Source organism: Orbicella franksi, chromosome 3, assembly GCF_964199315.1.
Source record: "Orbicella franksi chromosome 3, jaOrbFran1.1, whole genome shotgun sequence".
NCBI classification, from domain to species: Eukaryota; Metazoa; Cnidaria; class Anthozoa; order Scleractinia; family Merulinidae; genus Orbicella; species Orbicella franksi.
Window position 1 is genome coordinate 14,201,295 of NC_138147.1, and position 22,081 is coordinate 14,223,375.

At 39.8% G+C, this 22,081-nt stretch overlaps 2 protein-coding genes across 6 annotated transcripts; both read right to left on the minus strand.

Annotated features, from left to right (window-relative positions):
- Nucleotides 1-63: 63 nt before the first annotated feature.
- On the minus strand, nucleotides 64-12,599 carry LOC145481426 (uncharacterized). 4 transcript variants are annotated; one of them, XM_081459909.1, is made up of 7 exons: nucleotides 10,504-12,599; nucleotides 7,027-7,263; nucleotides 6,377-6,482; nucleotides 6,041-6,159; nucleotides 2,909-3,008; nucleotides 2,609-2,702; nucleotides 64-1,847 (listed from the first exon to the last, which is right to left on the minus strand). In XM_081459909.1, the coding sequence occupies exons 2-7, from the start codon at nucleotides 7,251-7,253 to the stop codon at nucleotides 1,558-1,560; spliced, it is 936 nt and encodes a 311-aa protein (XP_081316035.1). In that variant the 5' UTR covers nucleotides 7,254-7,263; nucleotides 10,504-12,599; the 3' UTR covers nucleotides 64-1,557. The 4 variants fall into 4 exon arrangements, with proteins under 4 accessions (XP_081316035.1, XP_081316036.1, XP_081316033.1 ...); XM_081459910.1 differs by lacking the exon at nucleotides 10,504-12,599 and adding an exon at nucleotides 7,919-9,262; XM_081459907.1 differs by lacking the exon at nucleotides 10,504-12,599 and having other exon boundaries at nucleotides 7,027-7,899.
- A 1,047-nt stretch (nucleotides 12,600-13,646) lies between these two features.
- Nucleotides 13,647-21,951, minus strand: LOC145481431 (uncharacterized). Of its 2 annotated transcripts, none has more exons than XM_081459923.1 (7): nucleotides 21,811-21,951; nucleotides 20,139-20,321; nucleotides 19,077-19,182; nucleotides 17,886-18,016; nucleotides 15,588-15,681; nucleotides 15,192-15,261; nucleotides 13,647-14,734 (listed from the first exon to the last, which is right to left on the minus strand). In XM_081459923.1, exons 2-7 carry the CDS (start codon nucleotides 20,318-20,320, stop codon nucleotides 14,487-14,489), a joined length of 831 nt encoding a protein of 276 aa, XP_081316049.1. In that variant the 5' UTR covers nucleotide 20,321; nucleotides 21,811-21,951; the 3' UTR covers nucleotides 13,647-14,486. The 2 variants fall into 2 exon arrangements, with proteins under 2 accessions (XP_081316049.1, XP_081316047.1); XM_081459921.1 differs by having other exon boundaries at nucleotides 13,648-14,740.
- Nucleotides 21,952-22,081: the final 130 nt, after the last annotated feature.

Here is a 22,081-nt window from a genome sequence, read left to right on the forward strand (position 1 = left end):
GAGAAAGTGACTAAAAAATTAAACGACCGCGGTATCAAAAAGTAATTATACCTCAGGACGATAATAGGTCATACTTCACGTGCTCAAAATTCACCACCAATTCTCGTTTACGAGAAATTTTCTCAAACCTCAGGTACCTTCGTGTTGTTTTCAAGAGGGTATTCTTTTCATCTTTGCTGCGTTGGAAATTTGTTCATGACAAACTTTGTAATTTGTATTTTAAAAGCGAGGCTTGGTGGTGAAATGTGCTTGACTGATGTCATCATGCATGAGGGCTATTGTTTACCTCGACTTTCTTTGAATCTGGTTATTTGCAACAGTTTGCAACAAGATTAAGCTCGCTGTAACAAGTTGAATGACATATAGATACAATTAATGTATGCCAGAGGGAATCAAGAATAATCTCTCGTTTGGTGGTGACTTTGGAATTAACGGTGGGAAATATAAGAAGGGTTCGTGGAAAATTGAATAAGATATTTCCTTCTGAAAAACATGGACTTTATGGAAGTTTGGTTTGAAACAGGTTCTGATTCACTTTCTTTCAAAGTTGGCACAAAAACCAATGTTGTCTTTTCTCAAGGATAAATTTCAAAATGCAAGGTGTAAAGAATGTTTTCACAAAGATCGCTTGAATAATTTAGACTTTGATGTAGCTATAATGAAACCTTCTGAGGGCAGATTTAAAGAACAAAATGATCAAATGGGCTCAGACAAAGCTGTTAATCTAACTGAGTTTTTAATTCACAGTATAAATATAGAAAATTATAATGATTCTAATATTTACAGATCGTTCATTTGCCTAGAAGCAGAAGAAGAATGGTAGGGGTATTAGTATCGCATTCTAACTGGGTAGCTTATAAAACAATCACATTAAGCTGTACTCGCAACATTAGCTAATATGTTTCTACAAGAAATAAAAGAGATGAGTGTTTATTGCATTATTGTCTGAGTACCATAGTCTTTAGGAAAACACCTTATCCCGATACAACGTCACGTAACGTCTTATCACGCCACTTAAGCGACCTAGAGGCAGATCTTACTGTTGTCTGTGGATAGATTTCTCATGTGCCCAGCCTTATTTTTATATACAACTGCCACCGTAATGATTCTATCTAGCGCCCGAGACATTGGCTATATTTTAGACTGTCAGTGGAGGTAACTTAACAAAAGTGTACCAGCCCTCGTAAGCTTATAATTCTTTTCATTGTTAGCAGCTGTCGTTGTTTTGGGGCGAGAAGTATATTTTCTGTTGTTTGTTCTGTTGTCCTCTCACAAAGGGTATCTAGCCATTCATGTGAGACCTTACGAGGGCTGCCACCCGGCCCTAACTTCATGGAGCTGAGACTGCTCGCTAGATAAGAAATGGTTGTTTCAAATTGCAAACCATAACTTGATTTGCTTACATTGAATAGATTGAAATCAACCTTGATAACATTTACATGTGATTACTGATTTGATGTTTTTTAAAAAGTGACTATACTGGAAGGAGTGCGCTTACGCTAATCATCACAGTACATCAATTATGAAACGCAGAAAACTGGCATTAGCAACAGTTCCTCAAACATTTAGGCTATCGATATCACTTTCGTCGCGCGACGCCCCTTCTGCACACCCCGCTGAACTTTCTGGAATTGGGTGTCGTTCTGGTATTGGGTTTTGGTCTGGAATTGGGTTTCGTTCTGGAATCGGGTTCCGTTCTCCCTCGACAGGGCGGTTACCAAGCAGACGACGTCTTTCATCATCAATGAAGTTCCTATTTTGTCTTCTCGCTATGAACCACACGAGTAATGGCACAAGAAGAATGGTTGTTCCTGCACTAACCGCAACTGGAATTACGAATCTCTCAACTGCACAGAGACACAAACAAAATCCATTACTATCTTATTTTTTATAATCGTATATAACGGCGCTCCTTGTAATTTTCGACCCAAAACAGGGTGAAATAGTCTCTAATTTGAAGTATGCAGAAAATCTTTGAACTGTCTGTATTGATCTCTCATAAGAAAAGCAAACACCGTTGTTTTACGATCATTTTAAGAAAATATAAGTTAACCAGAAAACTCTTATCAGCTGTCCATCTTAAAACAATCTGAGTGTACGATCATCGAAGAACCAAATAATATGAAAGTGATCTATAACAATCTCAAAAAAACATTCAGATTACTGTTACATGTTACTTTGAAGAGACAAGTAGTACATTTGTATTTCCCCCTGCAATAGCATAATTTCATCAAAGAAACATGAGCTATCAAGACATAAGCATTTTCTTTTAATTTTCTTGCAGAACACAGCGGTTAGTCGCGAGCGGGCAAGATAACCCCAACTTGTGCGATTGGGCTGCCAATCACTGCTCAGGATTTGATTGATATTGCCTGCTCGCGGAGCCAGCCATACAATAAGAATAATTATTATCATTAAAGCTAGAAAAACAGCTCTTTTAGGAGTATAGCAAATGTATCAATTCCATGATTCTGCTGAATTAATCATGTAATCATATATAAAAGCAAGTTTGGACAACTTTAAGTATTTTGCTGTGCATACAATATTAATCATCAGCAGAGATGAGTCAAATGACGTTTGTTAGTTGAAGCCGTTTTACTGAACTTACAATCATCAGGCGGTTTTGTTGGTGTTAATGTTGGAGTATCTGGATTAATCGGACAACCATTTGCACATGAACACAAATGGGTCAATTGGAATATCTGCAAATGAAAGACAAAAGATATTACAGGGCTATGCCTGAATGCAACCAGGGGCTAAAAGACATAGATGCTTCCGCAGCTGAAAAGCCTCCAAACCAGGAGTCTCGCCTTTCAACTTTTTGGAGTTGTATTATTATATCAAAAAATCACTAGGCGCCGCAAATGCCTCGTAAGAAAACCATACAATGTAATCATGGTGCTCTTACCCAATTATCTTCATCGCTGATTTCAAATACTGCTTCATCTTTTTCCTTCTTCCTTTCATCGCACTTTAACTCAACGGTTGCCGGTTTATATTTAAATTCACTGGAAAATAATTGTAATTATTGCGAGTTGGCAATAAATAATTGTAATAATAATAAATGATTATAATTATTGCAAGGTGATTGAGACCAGTTTCCAGCCTTTTTTCAGCACTTCTACCTTGTGTATCAATAATACAATTCTTGACCATCGTCTCTTGCTTCTCAATAAGTTACTAAAGTTACTACAGCAAAGGTATGAACTGTTAATAAAACCCTAAATTTGTGCTTTAAAAGCTTATGACTCAAAAACAAGTTCAATGACCCCCATTTGTAAAGAGTGATATCCTAGCAAGAGGGAGTAACAGCGGTGACCAGATTTGTGCAGATGAACTGTTGATCGATCAGACGAACGGCCGGGCTCTTGGTTGGGCGTTTTGTTGGTTGGTCGATCATCCATAAACTTTTATAACTTATTCACGAACAAAATTGTGGACAAAATGGCTGCGAAAGCGATAAACTGATCGTTCACGGCTGGAATCAAAGGCCTCCCAGGTTAAAGACCAGTTATTAGATAAAAGGCTGGGTGTATAATTCGATCCAACGATAGGTTTGACAGCTTTTAACCGAAACGTTGCCAAAAATCATGTGCAAGGTTTCACACCCGAAAAGTGTTTTTCTTCCGTGAATTCTGTTTAGATCACAATTAAAGTGCACCTAACCCCAAACTTTTTTTTTCGCTAAAACGAATGTACTTGTTATTTGAAATAGTTCTGCGAAAAAATTTTCGGATTCCGTGAAATCCTCGATTTTCTGTGCCCCGACGAAATCTCGAAAATAGCTCCAAAACACCGCCATTTTGTTTCACGACCGAGTTTGAGGAGAATGGGTCCAGCTGCTCTTGTGACGTCTACCCAGGAAGGTTCGATATCTCACGTCCTCTCATTTCCTTCAGGATTGTGCAATACACATTCGAAAAGTGCGCAGAAACGCCTTCCAGAGGTGCTATCGGCTGTTGCAGTAATATTCCAGATTTAAAGAAAGATATACTGTGCAATTTACTGACGATGATCGGCTAATGGAACAATAAAGACGTAAACGATGGTTGATTTTGTCGAACCGAAGCAAGCGAACTGAATCTGTGAGAACCATTAAAGAATTCTCACTGGAATTTGTTCCGCAGACTTTCGAACGCTATTTTCATAAATTTTCTGCTTAAAGCTAACCAGAAATTTTTAGAAATACTACAGACAACCTATATCTTACAATCCCGCAGTATTTATAACATAACCGGCAAAGTTGTGTGATCCGATCATGATCAAGAAGCGTAAAACTGATATGTAAATAGGTCGCAACTGTACGCCGCTAACCAGCACTTATTTCTCTTTCGATTTAGATAAAAGTAGAAAATTAATCCTTTAGAATTACATCATAACAAAATTGTTAGACTCACAGAGTTTTTCGAAGGTTTGGAAATCAGCAGTGCGACAGAGATTCTGTGCAATAGCGTCGAAAATATGACCGCGGAACATTATCTGCGGACCGCTTAGGGAACACATCCTTTTCGCTTATCCGACGAATTTCACTGCAAACTTTGAGAACAATTTACATCGGTTATTTGGAGTTACGACTTAAAACGTGTGACAATGTGAAATCGGTAATTGTATGAAATGTTTCCTTCCACCTTTTTCTCGCAGCTTCAAAAATACAGGTCCAAACAGTACGATTTTCAATCGATCGAAGCCAATGTTTTGGAGGTCATCAAGTCTCGAAAACTGCAACACGTACGTCGCTCTTATAAACATGAAGCATTCAACAGAAAGTAAAACACAAACTGGATTTAACAGAACAATCATACCTTGACAAAATACATTCTCGCTAAGGACAAATGTAAACGGGCCATAAACACGCGTGGGAATCTTATGTTTAGTTGACGAAATTACCATCCAAAGCAGTCCTTGAGTTCTCTTTCCTGCTTTTCGTTTGCCTGCTCCTCCACTTCGTATCTAGCTTTCCATTCCTAATATACAAGCAGCTCGTCCGCAAAGAAGTCTTCCCCTTCGTCGCTTGAAATATTGTAAATTGCTCTCAAAGCTCTAAGCAGTGAGTTCACAGTTGTCGAACGTGCTCGATCGAAGTTTATTTTGGTGTCTTCCAAATCGAAACTTAACTCTGACTCCAGTGACGAAACAAAATGATTCTGAGACAAAGCTTGGACGTTTTAGTCCCAAAATACATCGGAACGATTAGTTTTGTTTTCCATTTTCTCCAGCAAATACAGAGAGCTGACTGAGGCGCCATTGTGTTTGGTTCCTGGGTAGACGTCATCAGGAACCGCCGCCCCAGACTCCCTAAAACGCGGTCGTGAAACACTTCAAGCGCGACTTTGAAAGGGCATAGAAAATCGAGGATTCAACCAAATTCAAAAATTTCTTCGCCCAAATGCTTCAAATAAAGCCTAGATTCGTTTTAGCGAAAAAAAAATTTTGGGGTTAGGTGCACTTTAAGATTACATCATTGTTTTATGGCTGGACGTTTTTATTTTCCAAAACCTATGTAAACGAAAACCATCCGTTAATAGCTTGGGGAGAAAAACGTTCCTTCACCATGATTCGAATCCCCCGACCTTCAAATTACCCCATCTGAAATCTTAACACCTCCCCAACCTGTAAATGATGGATTACCAACAGGAAGTTATCAACTGCTGATTGATTGACGACCTTCACAATAATTCTCGAATCCCTAGGGTAATTCTAAGCGCGAGCAGACCGGGGAGGGATTCCCACATGAAAAGGTCGGGAGTGCTCGTCGAAAAATTTGAATTAACCCCTAAGGATTTAAAGTTAAAATTAAGGGTGCTTTTTTAACGGGACGTGCTACTGATAACGTAACCTTTCGCGTCTCGAAAATGACCAAAACCTGTCCACCCATGATTGGGCATTTGCTTAAAACCATTCTTTGAAGAGTGACTTGAAAACATAATAGTAACGTGGTGGAAGGCGTTATGAGCCACCTTAAAAGGTTTTAGATGGTGCAAACAAAGAATGCATCCCGTTGGGATTTCCACGTGTTGTGTATGTTTGTGTCAATGCATACCCAGCAGTCCTGTACACAAGACTTGGTATGTCGGATTTGGATTCCACACATCTTGCCTTGTGCTGGTTTCCGATAGTGTCATAAGTTTCAGGCAATCCATTCGGAACCCACCAACAGATCTAAAACGAATTGATCCAAATAGGTTACATTCTCTTATACGAGATACCAGAATACCAGAAAGTCGGTCAGTTTTACAATCTTTTAGCAATCGACCTACTTTATCTTGCTCTCTCTTTCGTTGTACCGCGCCATGGGCACCCTTGCGCAAAATTCGTTATAGCACTCTTGATTTGTGAGGTACCCTTAATTGTTTACGCTGTTCGTTTACTGACTTACCGCGACATCCTTTTGACAGCCACCATCCTTAGGTCCTAGCTTGAATGAGCTACAGGGGTTATAGCTGTACGAATGTCCTGGGTATTTTGTACTGTTAACGGTGAAGCTGTTGAACAAATGTAAGTATTAAATTAGCCAGCTTTATAGACTAAAAGCCTTACATTGCTTGCAAAACACCAATAAGACTGAAGCATTATCTGTAAAAATGATAGTTTTACTGCATCCTAAAGGTTACAGAGATACACCGACAAGAAAATGACGCGTATTCTATCCTAGAGTTCGCTTCATAAAGGAAAAAATAACTGCCCAGCAAAAAATCGTTTGAAGGAATACTTACGCCATATAAAGGTTCCTTTTCCAGTTACAAGTGATGTTGGCCCTGATACAAACGAACAAACAAACAAACAAACCAGCATAGGCGTCTAACTAGGCCTTGTCCAATTTTTACTAATCTCAAGGTTTTTTTTTAGGGGTTTGCAGAACACGATTAAAATCACTGTTGCAGATGGGAACATCAAGATTGCAATCCAGGCCATGTGTAAATAAATCGTTTTGTTTTTTTATATGTGGTAAAGTATTGTTGAACTTACTGAACTAAACTTAAACATATTTTCAGCTACTATTTGTACAATACCGAGTTCTATGCAAACCTTGGAGTCCCATCCGTATTTTGCAATGGTGCAAGATTGTAAATTTCGCCACCTTGATTGTGGCAAGCACAATTGTTGGGAGAGGGTTTCCCGGAACAGGACACGTTCCTCGTCACGGAATTGTTCGCTATCGTCGAATAGTTGACATGAGATCCCTCTTCACGGTGTTGGCTGGAGATATGTATCAAGGCGATCCACACAAAGCACCTCAGCCAATCCAAGGACATCCTCTTGGTACTGAAATAGCAGAAAAGCTTCATTTAGAAAGAAGACATCCTCCAATGGCAATGTGATTTCTCTCATTCTCTTTTGTCCCAAAAAATCTATTTTTAATAACTCGGGCTTCCGTAGGAAAGCCCGAGTCTTAAAATGCAAGCGTTTTTGTCGCCAAAAGGGGGGTCACGGTCCCAGGCGTTCCATGCGTAGACCGTGGAAACTGGGGACGAGAAACGCGACATTGCTCGCTCTTCGTGACAGACTGCGGTGTTTTGCGAAGAACGTTTTAGCAAGAATCACGCCTTAAATGTTCATCTCAAATACAAAGATGTCGATCGTTTTCGGAAAGGGTCGGTCCACAAATTATATTGCTTGAAAGCCAGCCAGGCCCAGGTAAGCAAAGTTCACGCTCAAAACGTTCTCGTGAGACAACAACTGAGCTGATCGCGGTATGAGTTCAAGCTACGAAAACACTGACAAAAAACAGGCAGTCAGTTATTATTTAGAACATTGCAGTGAAACAAATCATTTTGCAATAAAACGAGCTAAATACGAAAACGTTTTTGGACCCGTAGCTCATTAAAAACATGCCACTTCTTTCTTGCAACGCGCAAAATATGTCGATCCCTAAAGTTGTAAAGATAAGACTTTAGGTAACTTGAATTAAATATCTTACCTCCAAGTTTAGTTGGCTTTCTAGTAGGCTGCAGGAAAAAAAAATAACGAGTGTTTTTTGAGGCAAATTGTGCGGGGAATTGTGAGGGATTATTGACGAACCAATGTTCTTACCAAGTCTGAAGGAAAAATTGCATTGACGATAGTTTAGCCAGTTATTTTACTAGTAGTTCAAATATATTCAGCAGTCTTAGCAGTCGCCAATTCTTTTAGAAAACTGTGTCTGACTGCTAAAGAAAATCATGTTGCGTAACATGAACTAGACGAATATGAAACCAAAATAAATAGCAAAACAGAATGGCGCATCTTCCCTTATAAATGAGTCCCTTGTTAAAAGTACTCCTGCCTTGATTCAATAAGAATATGTTGCTTGAATATTTCTTCATAAACTGCGTTAAGGGTCGCTAATTCTCGGTAGTTATCCGCAAAAGACATAACTTGAAAGTTTCTGCAAATTAAGTGCAATGCAATTTGCGCCTTGTCCTAGGACTGTTGTTTTCGCGAAGGAGCTTATCTATTCGCCCTCCAAAGGAGATGAGACTCTTGAAAAGGGTTTAAGATCGCAACACGGCAAAGATGTTCAGCTGCACAATTCACTCGGATCGCCACCACCAGTAAACGAACTTCGAACAATTTCTGTTAGCATGTACAGTGTAATCGCCATAAGTTGTAAAAAGAACTGGAAAATTCTTCGCAAGCAAGTTCTCCATAAATGCGTAGACAGCTGTGCTTGATTCTTGAACCAAAGTGGTTTAAACTCACAACTTGCGATTGGATTAGGAGGATACTCAACGAAACAACTTGAATGGTAAATACCTAGCCGGAACTCTTGTGCTAAAATATCCTGATTCTTTAATTTGCTTTTACTTTTACTGCGGCACGAAGCCCGAGACGGTAAACGCTCTTAGAGCGTCTAGTTCAATTTACAACTACACGTCCAGTTACTAATAACAAGAGCATAAATCTTTTGTGTGAAACAGCACGTTTAGTCATTTCTACTGAGAGCTGGATTATCTAAAAAGCAATCTAAGAAAAGAATACACATTTATATGTACGTGCAAAATCTCAGTTGTCAATGTCCATTTGTTGTCATACTTGCAGTATTAACGTTATCGTGGCATTGCCACAATTTTAGGCAGAGAGATCTAGCAATGAAAAACTCAATGAGCACCATTATGTAATAACGGTTACTTTTTGCCTAGATGATGACATACCATAATGTATTGTTTGAAATTCTGAATTTGTATTCTTTTTTTTGTCCTCAAGCAACGACACCACGTTACAATGCGGCTACTACGACGAAGGCCACTTTTGCAAGTTCTTTACAAATTGACCAATGACAATTTTAATAGTTTTAAAATAGCTACTAATCAAAATGGTCACAAATCTATTGCATTTGATCACATGATTAGTTTGTTGGAAAACTATTGTTAACTTCCATGATTTTTATTCGTTAAATTTGTAGACAATTGTGTTGGGCGGCCTTGGTTAGAGTAGTCTCACTGTAATTTCAACGAGGCACACGAGGCCTGGGTTCTTGGAAAAGAAAAACGAACGTTTTCTGAGAAACATGGAGCAAAAGACGGAATGAACAATAACAAATTGTACAAATCATCTTCCGAGTTGGTGGAATTTGACTGGAAGCAACTTTGTCTTCGTATTCCCTACTCTCTTCCTGGCGCGGCCGTCTTTCATTCAAATTAGAAACGACTCATTCACAAGTCAATTATTTTGGCCCGGCGTCACTCATGCAAGGAAGGTGAAAGCGCGTCGAATATTAAAGCGAAGAAGGTTTGTAGGGAAGGGGTATGTAAACAACGGGCAAAGACATCACGAATATTAACAAACTGGAACAAACCAGAGAAAGAAAACTAACACGTAGACAAAGAAACAAATATACTTATGTCCTTAGACTATTTATTTGTCCGCAGCTTTTGGGTTCCCGATTTAAAATTAGCTAGAATTATGAAATTATAAGAAGCCGTGTGACTTTGTAAAGGAGCCTGACAGTGTCAACATCACAGAAATAAATCATTCAGGGCACTGTTAAATTTGGTCATGTTGATTTTTCAGGGACACACGGACACCTTCACGGTCTGAACTCGGAGTCAATATGAGTATAGTCGCCTCTTGTTCGAAGGCTGGATAACGCTATCCACTGGATAAATCGCTATCCAGCGGAAAGTGTTAACAAAACAAACCACGCTATCCTAGGCAAAATCAACATACGTTCAATAGTGGGGCAGACGCGTTGCATATATTCAAGACCTAAGTTCTCCTTGGCCTACCCTCCAAATATAGTCAAAGATCATGTATTACGGACTTGTTGACAACACGTCGAGAGGTCCAAAACCAAAAGTTTTCCATTCCGAACCCTTGAATTATCGCATTGAATAACATGACAACTACACGAACAAGCTTATGCATTAAAAAGACTAGTAGAAGCAGCGTCACTGATTTTGATCGAATAGTATTGCGATGGCGAACTGAAGCCCGTAGCGTGATGGCGGAAGCCCGCAGTTAACGTGAGTTAAGGCACAAATTGGTTACATCTCAGTTGTTCGACATAAGGACGAACAGACCTACCTCTCGCGCGATGGCGAAGTTAGACCCAAGTTACGACTGTTGATAGAAAGTTAACCAGTCTTTTCACAGCCGTTTGGTCCTCGAAACGTTTTCGCTTCCACTTTAGAATTGATAGATACTATCTTCTTGGCTATTTCGGGTTCTTTAGAAAAACCATTCATTTTAGGGGAATTACCCGTCAGGAAACAACCAATTGCAACGGTGATTCTATTACGACTCTGAATCTTTCTCGGAGTTTTGTAAACGTCAGATCGAGTAACTGCGCGGCGTTTTTGGCGTGGAAATAATTGGCTAGAAGTTTAAGAACTGGCTTTTTAGCTTTTTGAGTTGTAATTTTACGACGAACTGATTGTTCAATTAAGTCTCTTTTCCCAGTTGTTTCTGAGTTTCAGTTGTTTGGCAGCAGACGAACTTCGACTTACTTTCTATTGTAATTTCGGTCACCTGTCAGTCTTGTGACTAACTCGGTCACAGGACAGTCTTGTGACTAATTGGGTCACAGGATAGTCTTGTGACTAATTCGGTCACAGGATAGTCTTGTGACTAATTCGGTCACAGGATAGTCTTGTGACTAATTCGGTCACAGGACAGTCTTGTGACTAATTCGGTCACACGCCAGTCTTATGACTAATTCAGTCACAGGATCCGGATAGTCCTGTGACTAATTCGGTCACACACCAGTCTTACGACTAATTCGGTCACAGGATAGTCTTGTGACTAATTCGGTCACAGGATAGTCTTGTGACTAATTCGGTCACACGCCAGTCTTATGACTAATTCAGTCACAGGATAGTCTTCTGACTTATTCGGTCACAGGATAGTGTTGTGACTTTTGCTCAATCTTTTTGTTTAATGCCTGTCGAGGTTCAAATGCCACCAGTCCCCTAAATAAACTAGAATCAACAACTTGTAGCTAGTGGCTGGGAGTCATAAGTTTTTTTTCAGAGTGAAAAAATGTTTTCGTGTAGAAGCATTTGGAGAGTCGTCGTACAAATGAAATATTTGTCATACGTACGATCGCGTTTAGAGACAATGGCCGCGGCCGCACTATGAGAGTTAACCAGGTTATTTCTAATTACATGTAATCAGTTAAGGTTAACCAGGTTATCAAAAAATCGTGAGGCGGCCGCTCTTTTCGGCTGTTCGTTGAGCTAAAACTGGGATAACGTTTACCATGGAAATTAATTTAAGAACAATATATTGTTTAACCAAAGTAGGTTAATTTTGAACTACCTTTCTGCATGGTTTAACCCAGGTTAGTGGTCTCTTATCGGTGCCAAGCATCGGCTTTTTTGCGTCAATTATCACGTTGTGTGTGTGAAATGTTGTTCTCCGGGGCAAAAACACGTGCATAAGCTTCTGAATAAGGCATCTGGTATCAACGGTTATAACAACAGCCATTGGCTCATGGAGACAGTTATGTAAAACCTGGTTAACTGTAACGTATCATTGACGCGTTTCTTATGAATACAGTACTATTCAGCTTACTAATATCATTTGCTTCAAACTCTACCGAAATTCGACCAATATTTCCCAATATGGAAGTCAGGCTAGTTCAATAACATATATGTTCCTCATAGCTTCTTTCTCTTTCAGTCAGAAAATCGTTCTTGTTTCAACCACGGGAAAAAGGCTCGTCCACACTACGCCGGAGGAATTTGAAAACGGAGGTCTCATTCTGAAAACGCGCATCAAATGTTTTCCGTTCACACTACGTCGGAGCAATTTATAAAAGCAACAATCACTGGTCATTTTGGATTTGCGTTTGAGGAAACCTCTGTCGGGGAAATCATATGATTATCATGACTACAGCTGCGTTTTTGAAAAGCTCTGTTTATATTTCCCGCCCACGCGAAAACGAAAAGTGGGCGTTTTCAAATTCCTCCAGTTTCAGGAAGAGCGTTTTCGAAGAGCTCCGTTTTCGTGACGGATTAGTGCGGACGAAAGGTCTAATCAGAGAAATAAAGCTCCGTTTTCAAATTCCTCAGGCGTAGTGTGGACTGGGCCTAAGATTCCAGTCTCTTAGATTCCCGAGTGGGTTTACAATTTTGTTCTGGGATAAATGTTGTTATCCTCGGGGATATGTTCAATAAATAGTGTTGGCTGAAGGCTAGCTTGTACATCATTCTTCCGACAACATATCTTCGGGAGACTCTGCCATGTTAGAAATGATATGAGAGCAACGAACACTACGTTACTGTTTTTGATGGTATGTTTTTTTTAATGTATTTGTTTGAAACTTTTATCATAATTTGACCTCCGAGCAGTTAAAAGGTCCAATGAATAACGTGAAATACATGTAATGTCAACAATTAAAAGGCATGTTTCTAATAACTCATAAAAGGTACTTTTAACGCTTTCTAGTCGTTCATCGTTTGCTGTTTACATATCCACAAATTAACCTGAGTGTTTCTCTCAGCGGGCGAACTATAGCGAACTATAAAAGTCGATGGGAACCGGTAGGGAGCAGTGTAATTGTTTTAGCATGATCCACCAAAACGAAAAAAAATACAATTATTTCTGAAACTTTACAAAAAAGGGAGGTTGAGACCATTTTCAAAGCTTGACAGGCTCCCGTTCCCGTCTATCGATCAATAGAGACCTTAAGCACTAAGACGGGAGATGGCGACGGCGACGGCACATCCGCGTAAAGGCTGGGGCGAGACCGGCGTTGGGTTCCACTCGCCTGAGCATGTTAAACAACACTGCGACGGCAACTTCCAATGGATCTACAGCAAGAATCTCACGGCACATCAATTTGTCATGCTCTTCGGTCCAGTACACTGCTGAGCTGTTGAATTATCACAATAAAACGGACATTTCAAGCTGTTTGTCTTAACTTTCTCGTTCGAAGCATTTCAATCAAGAAAGGATGAAGAGGAGTGGAAGTTTTGGTGGGAATTTTTTAGTTTCAGTTTTAGAAACGATTTCTGGTGGCTAAAAAAGTTTAAACGACGTTAAATGTAAACAATAAGGTGCATTTATTTTGCCTTGGAGTAAAAGGTAAGTTGACCAAAGTTTCGCTGTTTATACTGTTTATAGCGACACTGAAAATTATTTTACACAGAGATTATTTTACTTTCTCATCAATTTGGAAATATAAATATAAATATATATATATATCGAGGAAAAGGTTGTTGTTATAAAATATATACTTAAATATATATATTAAGAGAGAGAGGCAGAGAGAGAGATATATCAGCATAAACAAATGGCGAGCATATCAAATTGGATCAGTGATAACTAGAGCAACGAAGATATAAATGCAATAGATTTTACCTAATGGATTTCTTCCAGCTTGTGTTATTCTGTGATTTGCCGACTGGCGGCATGTGCTAGCGTATGTTTCTGCTTCAGGGATGTTCATCGCAGAATTTCTCCTCAAAATCTTACACAGTAAACACCAGAAAGGTACCTCTTTATGTGTCGTAAGAAAACATACGGTAAATCAAAAAAAAGGACTCAAAACTTTGCGATGGACTATCACGTTGTCCGCACTACGTCAAAACAGTGAATGTGGCGTCGCCAACGTTAGGACGACGGCAGATTGCAATCAGCTTTTCAGGTTCTACGCATGACTGCGACAGAAAATAAACTTCCGGTATGCCGTCGGCGTGGCTCCCGTCCTGGTGCTTGAGGTCTCTATTAGGCGGTCACTGTGTCGCGAATCAGATTACACGTTCAATTGACAGTCAGTCATCGGTCTACCCGCTGGCTGCTCATAAATCAATTCCCGGGTTAAAAATATCTCTAGATTGTTGGTTTCCTGACAACTACAATGACTAAACCACTCGCCTTAGTTTTCTATAAGCGATTATCCATTCGTTTACAACTTGTTTACTATTCGCTCGAAAAAAACTCTTTCCTGTTAAGATAGGATCTCCTACGTAAACTGCTAAAATTGTAATAGAGGCATTCCAAGTCAGGTGCTAAATAACAAAAAAAAAGATAAAATATCAAACACAGGTAAAAAAAACAGTTCCTTAAGAATACACACTTCCAATAACGTTGACGTCAGCTTTAGCGTGCGATGAACCACTGGGCGATGGCCGTGACCGATTCGCTGGGTCCAGTCCTTCAATTGGATTATGGATTTCGTTACCGAGGATAGGCTGTCGTTCCCCATCATCGTTGTTTCCATTCCGTTCTTTCGTACAATACCTGACGGCATATATAAGCCCAATAAGAGCAAAGAAACCACCAGCAGCACTTGCGACAATTACCGGGACACCTGGGCCTAGACACATATTAAGAATAATAGTGAATAATGGCACACCCTATTATAAAAATATGCAAAGGTCATCTTTGAAGATATTGCTTTCGCTTTATTTCAGGCTTTTCGGTAGGAAAGGAAAAGTGTAGTTTATTCTTCGACCATATTTCAGTAAGTTATTAATGTCCTAGGTTTTCGACCAATCAGAACGCGCGTAATATATCGATTATTTTATAAACTATCGACCAAACTTTATCTATATATCTGCAGCCTTAAATGATGCAATCCGTTGCGATCATTCAACTGGGATCCCGAAACCCCTCTCCCTGAAACTATAACTTTACATTATCACTAAATATCACTTTGGTAAGTTACTTGAGAGCTAATCAATACTCTCAGGTCTTCAAGGGTGGTTATGGCACTGGAAGTTCTGCGCATGATCATGAAAATGTTTTACTGACACCAATTCACTTACTATTAGAAGGCTCCGGATGTGGCGGTGACTTAGTAGGGCAAGCCTCCCAAAAGTGGGTCAACTCGAATATCTGAAGATGGAAGAGCAAAACAGAAAACGAATTCTTAAAAAGATCATCTCTTTCTATGCGTCTCTTCATAGTGGCATTTTCTATTTTCCAGTTTCTGCCCGTTTAACTCTGGACAAGCGCTAACGTAGCACCTAGTGATTTTCAAAAGGCTTGCAGATTCTCTCAAATTTCGTGCACAAAACTAAATCAATGACATAAATAATCATAAACCCTTTGATTACATTTTAAAACAGCTTCACAAGAATATGTCAATTTTTCATAAACATTTCACTTACCTAGGACACTATGATTAGAAGTAACTTTAGCTTATTTTTATCTTCACTTACCCAATGATCTTCATCAAGTATTTTAAAAGTTGGTGTATCTTTCTTTCCCTCAGCACACTTTAGTTTGACGATGGACGTTCGATTCTGAAACTCTCTAAAACAAATACATTTGTGGAATGTCTAACCATACCAGTTAAAGTGCCACTGAAACGAAATTTTCGTATGTGAGATTTTTGCTTAGTAATAAAGTTTCAACCTTACTTGGAAACACTGCGGACTTTTTTTTTCGCATACGGTAAGCGAAAACTGCTTTTTCAGCCGTTCGAAGTTGGCTGGTTAAGCCCAAAATTGGCGGCCATCTTGGCGCGGCCAAAACAGCCTAGTGACGTCACTGGTTGTATTACTCTCATGCTGCGCTGAAAATTTAGAGTGATTATGGGAGAAGAGAATACTGTTCGAAGCCCCCCAAAAAACACCTTAAGGACATCTCAGAGCTGTAAAGCAGATAATCACAGTAGCCTTAGACAAGAAGAGGTGGAGAGTCGATCCTGGGGCTTTTCAGTCTATTTAATTGGATATTTGCAGGATATTTTATGTAAGCAAGCAAACGAGTGGGAGTTCTTAGATCGCAAAATGATCGGGACTCTTGGTGAAATGGCCACCACTCAATTAAACAATACCTACACTCATAAAGTAAAAAAGACATGAAAACAAGAGAAAGCGGCTTTTGAAATTATTATCCGGACTGCTGCTGCACGATCGCAGCAACAACGCTTCGAGTTTCGAGTCGCTTCGCTTCGAGGAAACCGGACGCTTTGTGAGTTTCACCGCGGACGAGATTGTGCTACAGTGACCTTTAGTCCAGTTGCATCTGTTACATCCTACAAGTTATCAAATCAGCAACAATTTAAGAAACCCTCTTCTTTTATGTGAGGGAGCGAATTTAAACTATAAAGGTAAACTGAGCTGCCATGACCCTACAGGTATGTTTTCAGGAAACGAGAGAAAGCGTGACAATGTCGACGGCGAAAGGTGATATATGCAAATTAGTTCAAATTCTGTTTAATAAACCTTCGAAAGGAGTGTAAACTAGTGACGTTTTAACGAATTGCTTTGAATTTGGATACCATTAAATGAAGATCATAGACATAAGTACGTGCTAAAGAACTCAAAGTAATCCATCGACCGTGAAATATTGCAATTAGGAGATACGTGTAAAAGAGAAGCGAAATTCGCGCTTTGTTTACACTGATACGTATGCGACGATAAAGCAAACCCTGCTGCGGATCACAATTTTCAAAGACACATTTTGTCTACCACAAGAACTCTCACTTATTAGTATCATAAAAGATGCCCTCTGTGTACAAAGAAGTACTCGACTCAGAGCTTGTGGACCGTTAATAACTTCGTGATTATGCGGATGGCTGATGCGCTTACGGCTTTTACTGCAGTAAAGTTGCCGAGGATATATTCGAACCTTGTGTAATAGAACTTAGATAAACGTGAGAATCCAAATTTCAGAACCAGGCTGAAAACAGACGACTAAATATCGTGTTTAGGCTTTAGGACGTGATATAAAAGTTGCCACACTCGTCTTCGAAATCTCCAATCGAGTACTCAAAATGTTCGAAAAGTAACTGAGCTGTTCTAATCTGTAGCATTTATTTTGGTGAATCTACACTCTTTGGCGCCCTCCAACGTTCATGATATGTATTTCCTGTCGAGACTGGACAGAAATTACAAGGTAGAAAACTAGCAGGTATCGACAATATGAAAAATAGACTTGAATAAATCAAGTGAAAACAAGAGAGAATCTATAGCGCTTCTTGCGTGAATACAACCAGTGACGTCACAAGGTCCTTAAATTCGGTTCCAGAGCCCGGACACAGTTTTGCTCCAAAAAGTCGATTTCAGCAGCTAAAAAAAGCACTTTCCGTTAGGCTTTGACAGAAATAAAGTTCACCATTATTTTAAGCACGTTTGAAACTACAAATTGGGGTAATAAAAGAGAATACGAAAATTTCGTTTCAGTGGCACTTTAAATTAATTGTTTTTCTTTTGAAAATTTTGAGAATGGTCTCCACAAGTATTTAATCATTAAAGATATAGAATAATGAAGATAAAAGAAGGCCTCAGAAACTATTACATTCACTTGACTGAGAAGACGATTACATTGCTGTGATTTATCACGTGTAGCCCACATGGACTCTGAAAGCGAAGAGCATTGTAGCAACAGACATTGGTTCACACGACTACCCGCACGATGCGTATAGGATGTTCTGCCCGAAGGTAAGAACGTCATTTTCGTTTTCATGACAATTGTCGACAAATACGTCCTAGATTTGTACCGATACATACGTAGAAGCTGGGTACACAACAACTGGCGTCTTGTCTTGGTGGTGATCATAGTCACATTTTGCCCCTCTCTGAATCCCTATTGCTTTATAAGTATCTGCTGACTGCGCCAGATTGGGAACCCACCAACAAATCTAAAACAAAGGCAGCACGTTAGATTAATAAAACAGTTTGCACTGTAAGACATTAGGATATCAACAGGTAAAATAACAACTGTAACTGGCAAGCTCCCTGACCATCTCCCCTCAAACTTGGTAGGTTCTAGCCTGCGAACAGGCTCCCGGTCGGGTTTGGTGCGAGCTAACCGAGTGAGGTCTAGGGCGAGCGGGGCGAGCCGAGAGCCGTCTGGTGAAGCTTAACGGCTCGCTTTGCTCGCCGAATTGTCTTTTTCCCGTCCCCGCTGGGAGCCTGTTCGCAGGCTAGTACGTTTAAGCGCTTCATTCTGACACTTAACTGGATTCGACATCTTAAACCATGTTGCCTCAATTACAAACATTTGTTTCATATACATGGTCTACGTAATTTTTTGTATCCAAATTACAATTATGATGCTTGAAGGAAGGCTTAAAATCATATTATTAAGGAAAAAATACCAAGAAGTGATAATAAACAACACGATGACGGCAAGACGCTAGACGTACATACTTTAAAATAAGGCACAAGACGCGATGGCCTCGTGGTTAGAGCACTCGTCTCCGGATCGAGCGCTCCTGGTTCGAGCCCCGTCTGCGGACACCGGGTTGTAATCTTGGGCGGGACACTTTACTCTCACAGTGCCTCTCTTCACCCAGGCGTGTAATTGGGTACCGGCGAATTTAATGCTGGGGGTAACCCTGAGATGGACTAACATCGAAGAAGTAGTCTAGAAGTAGAATTACTCCTAGTCGCTTCATTCTACAGAAACCGGGGATAAGCGCCCGCCTAATTAGCCAATAGGTTCGCATGCAGACAAGACACTTGACAGTTCCTACCCTCTAAGGACTACAATGCTTTAAAGGGGTATGCATGGGGCTTTTGCAATCTCACTTATCTCTTAATATCTGGCGATTTCTCAGCCACCAGTTGAAATTTCAGTGCATCTTTTAGTCATTTCTCATATCAGAAATCTCGCATCTAAGCTAACTGTTCTAATTCTCACTATCAATTAACCCACATCGAAACTGTCTTCTAACTGCTACAGTTTAAATAACTTACCGCCACATTCCCCTGACAGCCACTAGTTTTTGGTCCTAGATGGATTGCGCCACAGGGATTGTAGCTGTACGAATATCCTCTGTACTTTGTACCGTTAACTGAAAACCTGTGAAGGAAAAGCGCCCACTGGAAATTGGCCCTTTTGCTTACCATGCCAGGACAACTAATGCTAACATTAAAAGCAATAAACTCTCCAGCGAGACAACTGTTATCCCAGAAAATATCCTTTTTTATTGGATACCTTTTTCGAATTGCATGACGATATAGTCTAACATGGATATGAAGAATTTTAGTTTCTGTGAGAAATTGAACAGCTTAAGGAACTCACAGGGGCAAAGGCAACGAGAATATCGTTAGAAAAAGGTTTAAAGGAGATAAAAATAGGCTGGGGTTTAAGGAAAAGGCAAAATCAAACCGTGAATCGCTGGTTTTGAATATCCAGCTAAGGATCACGTTCAGACACCGATGAACGGATTTATCTCCGTTCTCTTTCTTTGCGTTCGACCAGAAATTCGCCAGAAGTTCATTCAGTTCTTCCTTCGAAATTTTTTCTAGCGATTCTGTATGTTTCACGCCCGCTCATCTTCTGGTTCAACTTCGTTCCAGTATACCAGGAATGTAACAACAGTGTTCTTAGTTGCTTTTCTCGTATTTTCAGAATCTTTGCCTTCAATTAAGTTCTGTATTTCTTCCTCTGATAATCTAGGAAAGCGTTTTCTTTTAGCATCACTGGGTTCCATTATCGATCATCGCTGGTTAAAACTGAAAACTGGCAGTGTTCTCAGGTCCGCCCCCTTCAATCAAGCTGACGTGGGCACGTGCTGAATATCACGCCAATTTTAATTTAGTCATGCACTGATGACGTGCTGTTGTATTCGGCGCACGGGCAGTAACTGCGCAATTGTATCCCGGTCGGGATTCATTCGAATTTGATCAGGGGCACGTGAACAAGAATCAACCAATTTCAGTGCTAGTTTTGTTGAGTGAAGGTCTAGGTATATAACAATACTATTTTGTTTTCGGCTGCATTACAATAAAACTAACATTGCAAACTTTTCAGACCTTGGATGTTTTTTATCCTTGGATCCCAATGGTTCAAGATTGTACATTTTGCCGTCTTTGTCGGGGCAAGCGCAGCTTCGAGGATAGCTCATCGGGGAAAAGTTGTCCTGAATCACTTGATAAGAAGAATGCAGTATTGACGTCCACAAGAAACACCTCACAGCCCAGCTTAAGAACATCATTCTGCCCAAGCAATAACAAGAGACATAACAAAAGGGTTACATTTTTTTTCCTGATCTGAATAGCTATACCACTCTGACACGTCTGCTACCTGAGTTACGAACATCAGTCGAATGAACATTTCTGAAAATGTCTAAAAATATCCTGAAGAGTGAAGACTTCCGGGGAGTAGGGCATGTTGAGAAGATTGCGTAAAGCGCGCGAAGACGTGGGAAATTTTACGACGACAGCTTTTACTTCAAGAGATTAATTAATTGAAATCTACGGAAGTTTTTCGAAGTTAACGTGATTTAAAGGTTTACAGCTATTTCCCATGACTGAGAAAACTAATCTATAGGTCTTAGGAAACATGATGTAGTAAACGGCTGGCCATTAACAGGCTAAAGAGGCAGAAGCCACAAAAGAAATTTCCTTTAAAACAACTTTGATACACTGCTGTCCTGAGCGCTTTACAGTGATAACATCCTTGAATATTCAAATGGTACATTTTATGGGCACAGCACTGCGTATGTATGTTAGTCGTTGGCTTCTGCCGTCAAACGCGCGATGATGCTAGACGTTAGTTTCAATTCCGTTAGATGACAATAAAACAAAGCGAAAGCGAGTTTGTCTGAATACGAAGGAAGAGTGCTCAAGGGTTGTAGTTAATTGTAACTATTTAGAAATTTATAGAAAACTTCAGAAAAAAAAACACCAATATAGTTTGATGAAGAACCCAGATAAAACTATGTTTGCGTCACCTTCCGCGCCTGTTGTCGATCTGTGTCTTATTTCCCGGATAAAAAGGTCTACAGGAGGACTGTTTTATCTACGTCATATAACGAATGATTTCATGAAGGGACTGCCACAGTGAGGGTCAAAAACATTCTCACTGCACAGATGCGATGAATAAATTGATATATTAGAATAAAAGAAATCGAAAGAGGGAACGAACAAATTAATATTGACTTGTGGCAAAGTATGTCAGTTGAGAACGACCTTTGATCTCAGGAGTAATTAATGGAATAATGAAATTAAACAATGACAAGAACCTCGGGGAAACCCCCGTCAAAACATAATGCGGGTTGATAACTCAACAAATTTGCATTAAGAAGAAAATTTACATGCAATTTATTACTACTGTTCCACTATCTTAATTAGTTTCAGAATATAAAAACTCCTTAAAGTAAAAGTAGGATACAAACAAAGTTGTTAAACTTCTTGCGAGCAAAACTGGAAAACCAGTGAATAGTAAATATGTGCTTTCGCTTTCCATTCGAAGGCGAGACACAATTCTTCGAGCTGCATGTTCGTTCATATTTGTCGCGCCCATAAGCAATGTTTGCTGAGTAATTGTCTTCGAATTGTCTTCGAACTAAAAGAAACAGATACAACGTTGGGAATCTTTCCGTGTTTTAGCGCATAGAAAAAGATAAAGGTGAAACGTTAGTTCTAGATGGCACTTCCTGGATGTTCGATCGATATGCAATGGAATAGTAATTTGCTAACTTACCCGGCTTAGAAAAAAGCCACATCAGTTGCTGATAGTGGTTTTTCGTTGACCAGTCTAGTCAAAGTCATTTAGTCCTCAAGTTGTTTGCTTTGAGGTCTCAGAATGCGGCGCTGCACAATTATTTACACTCCTCTTTACACTTTGAATGAAATGAATCGTAGGCTTAGGCCAGCGGTCTACAACTGGCGCATACTCATTGTAATAAAACGTGCTCTGTACATGCCATCATTAATTGTTCTAAGGCTTCGTGGTGTCAGAGTGGGATGGAGCA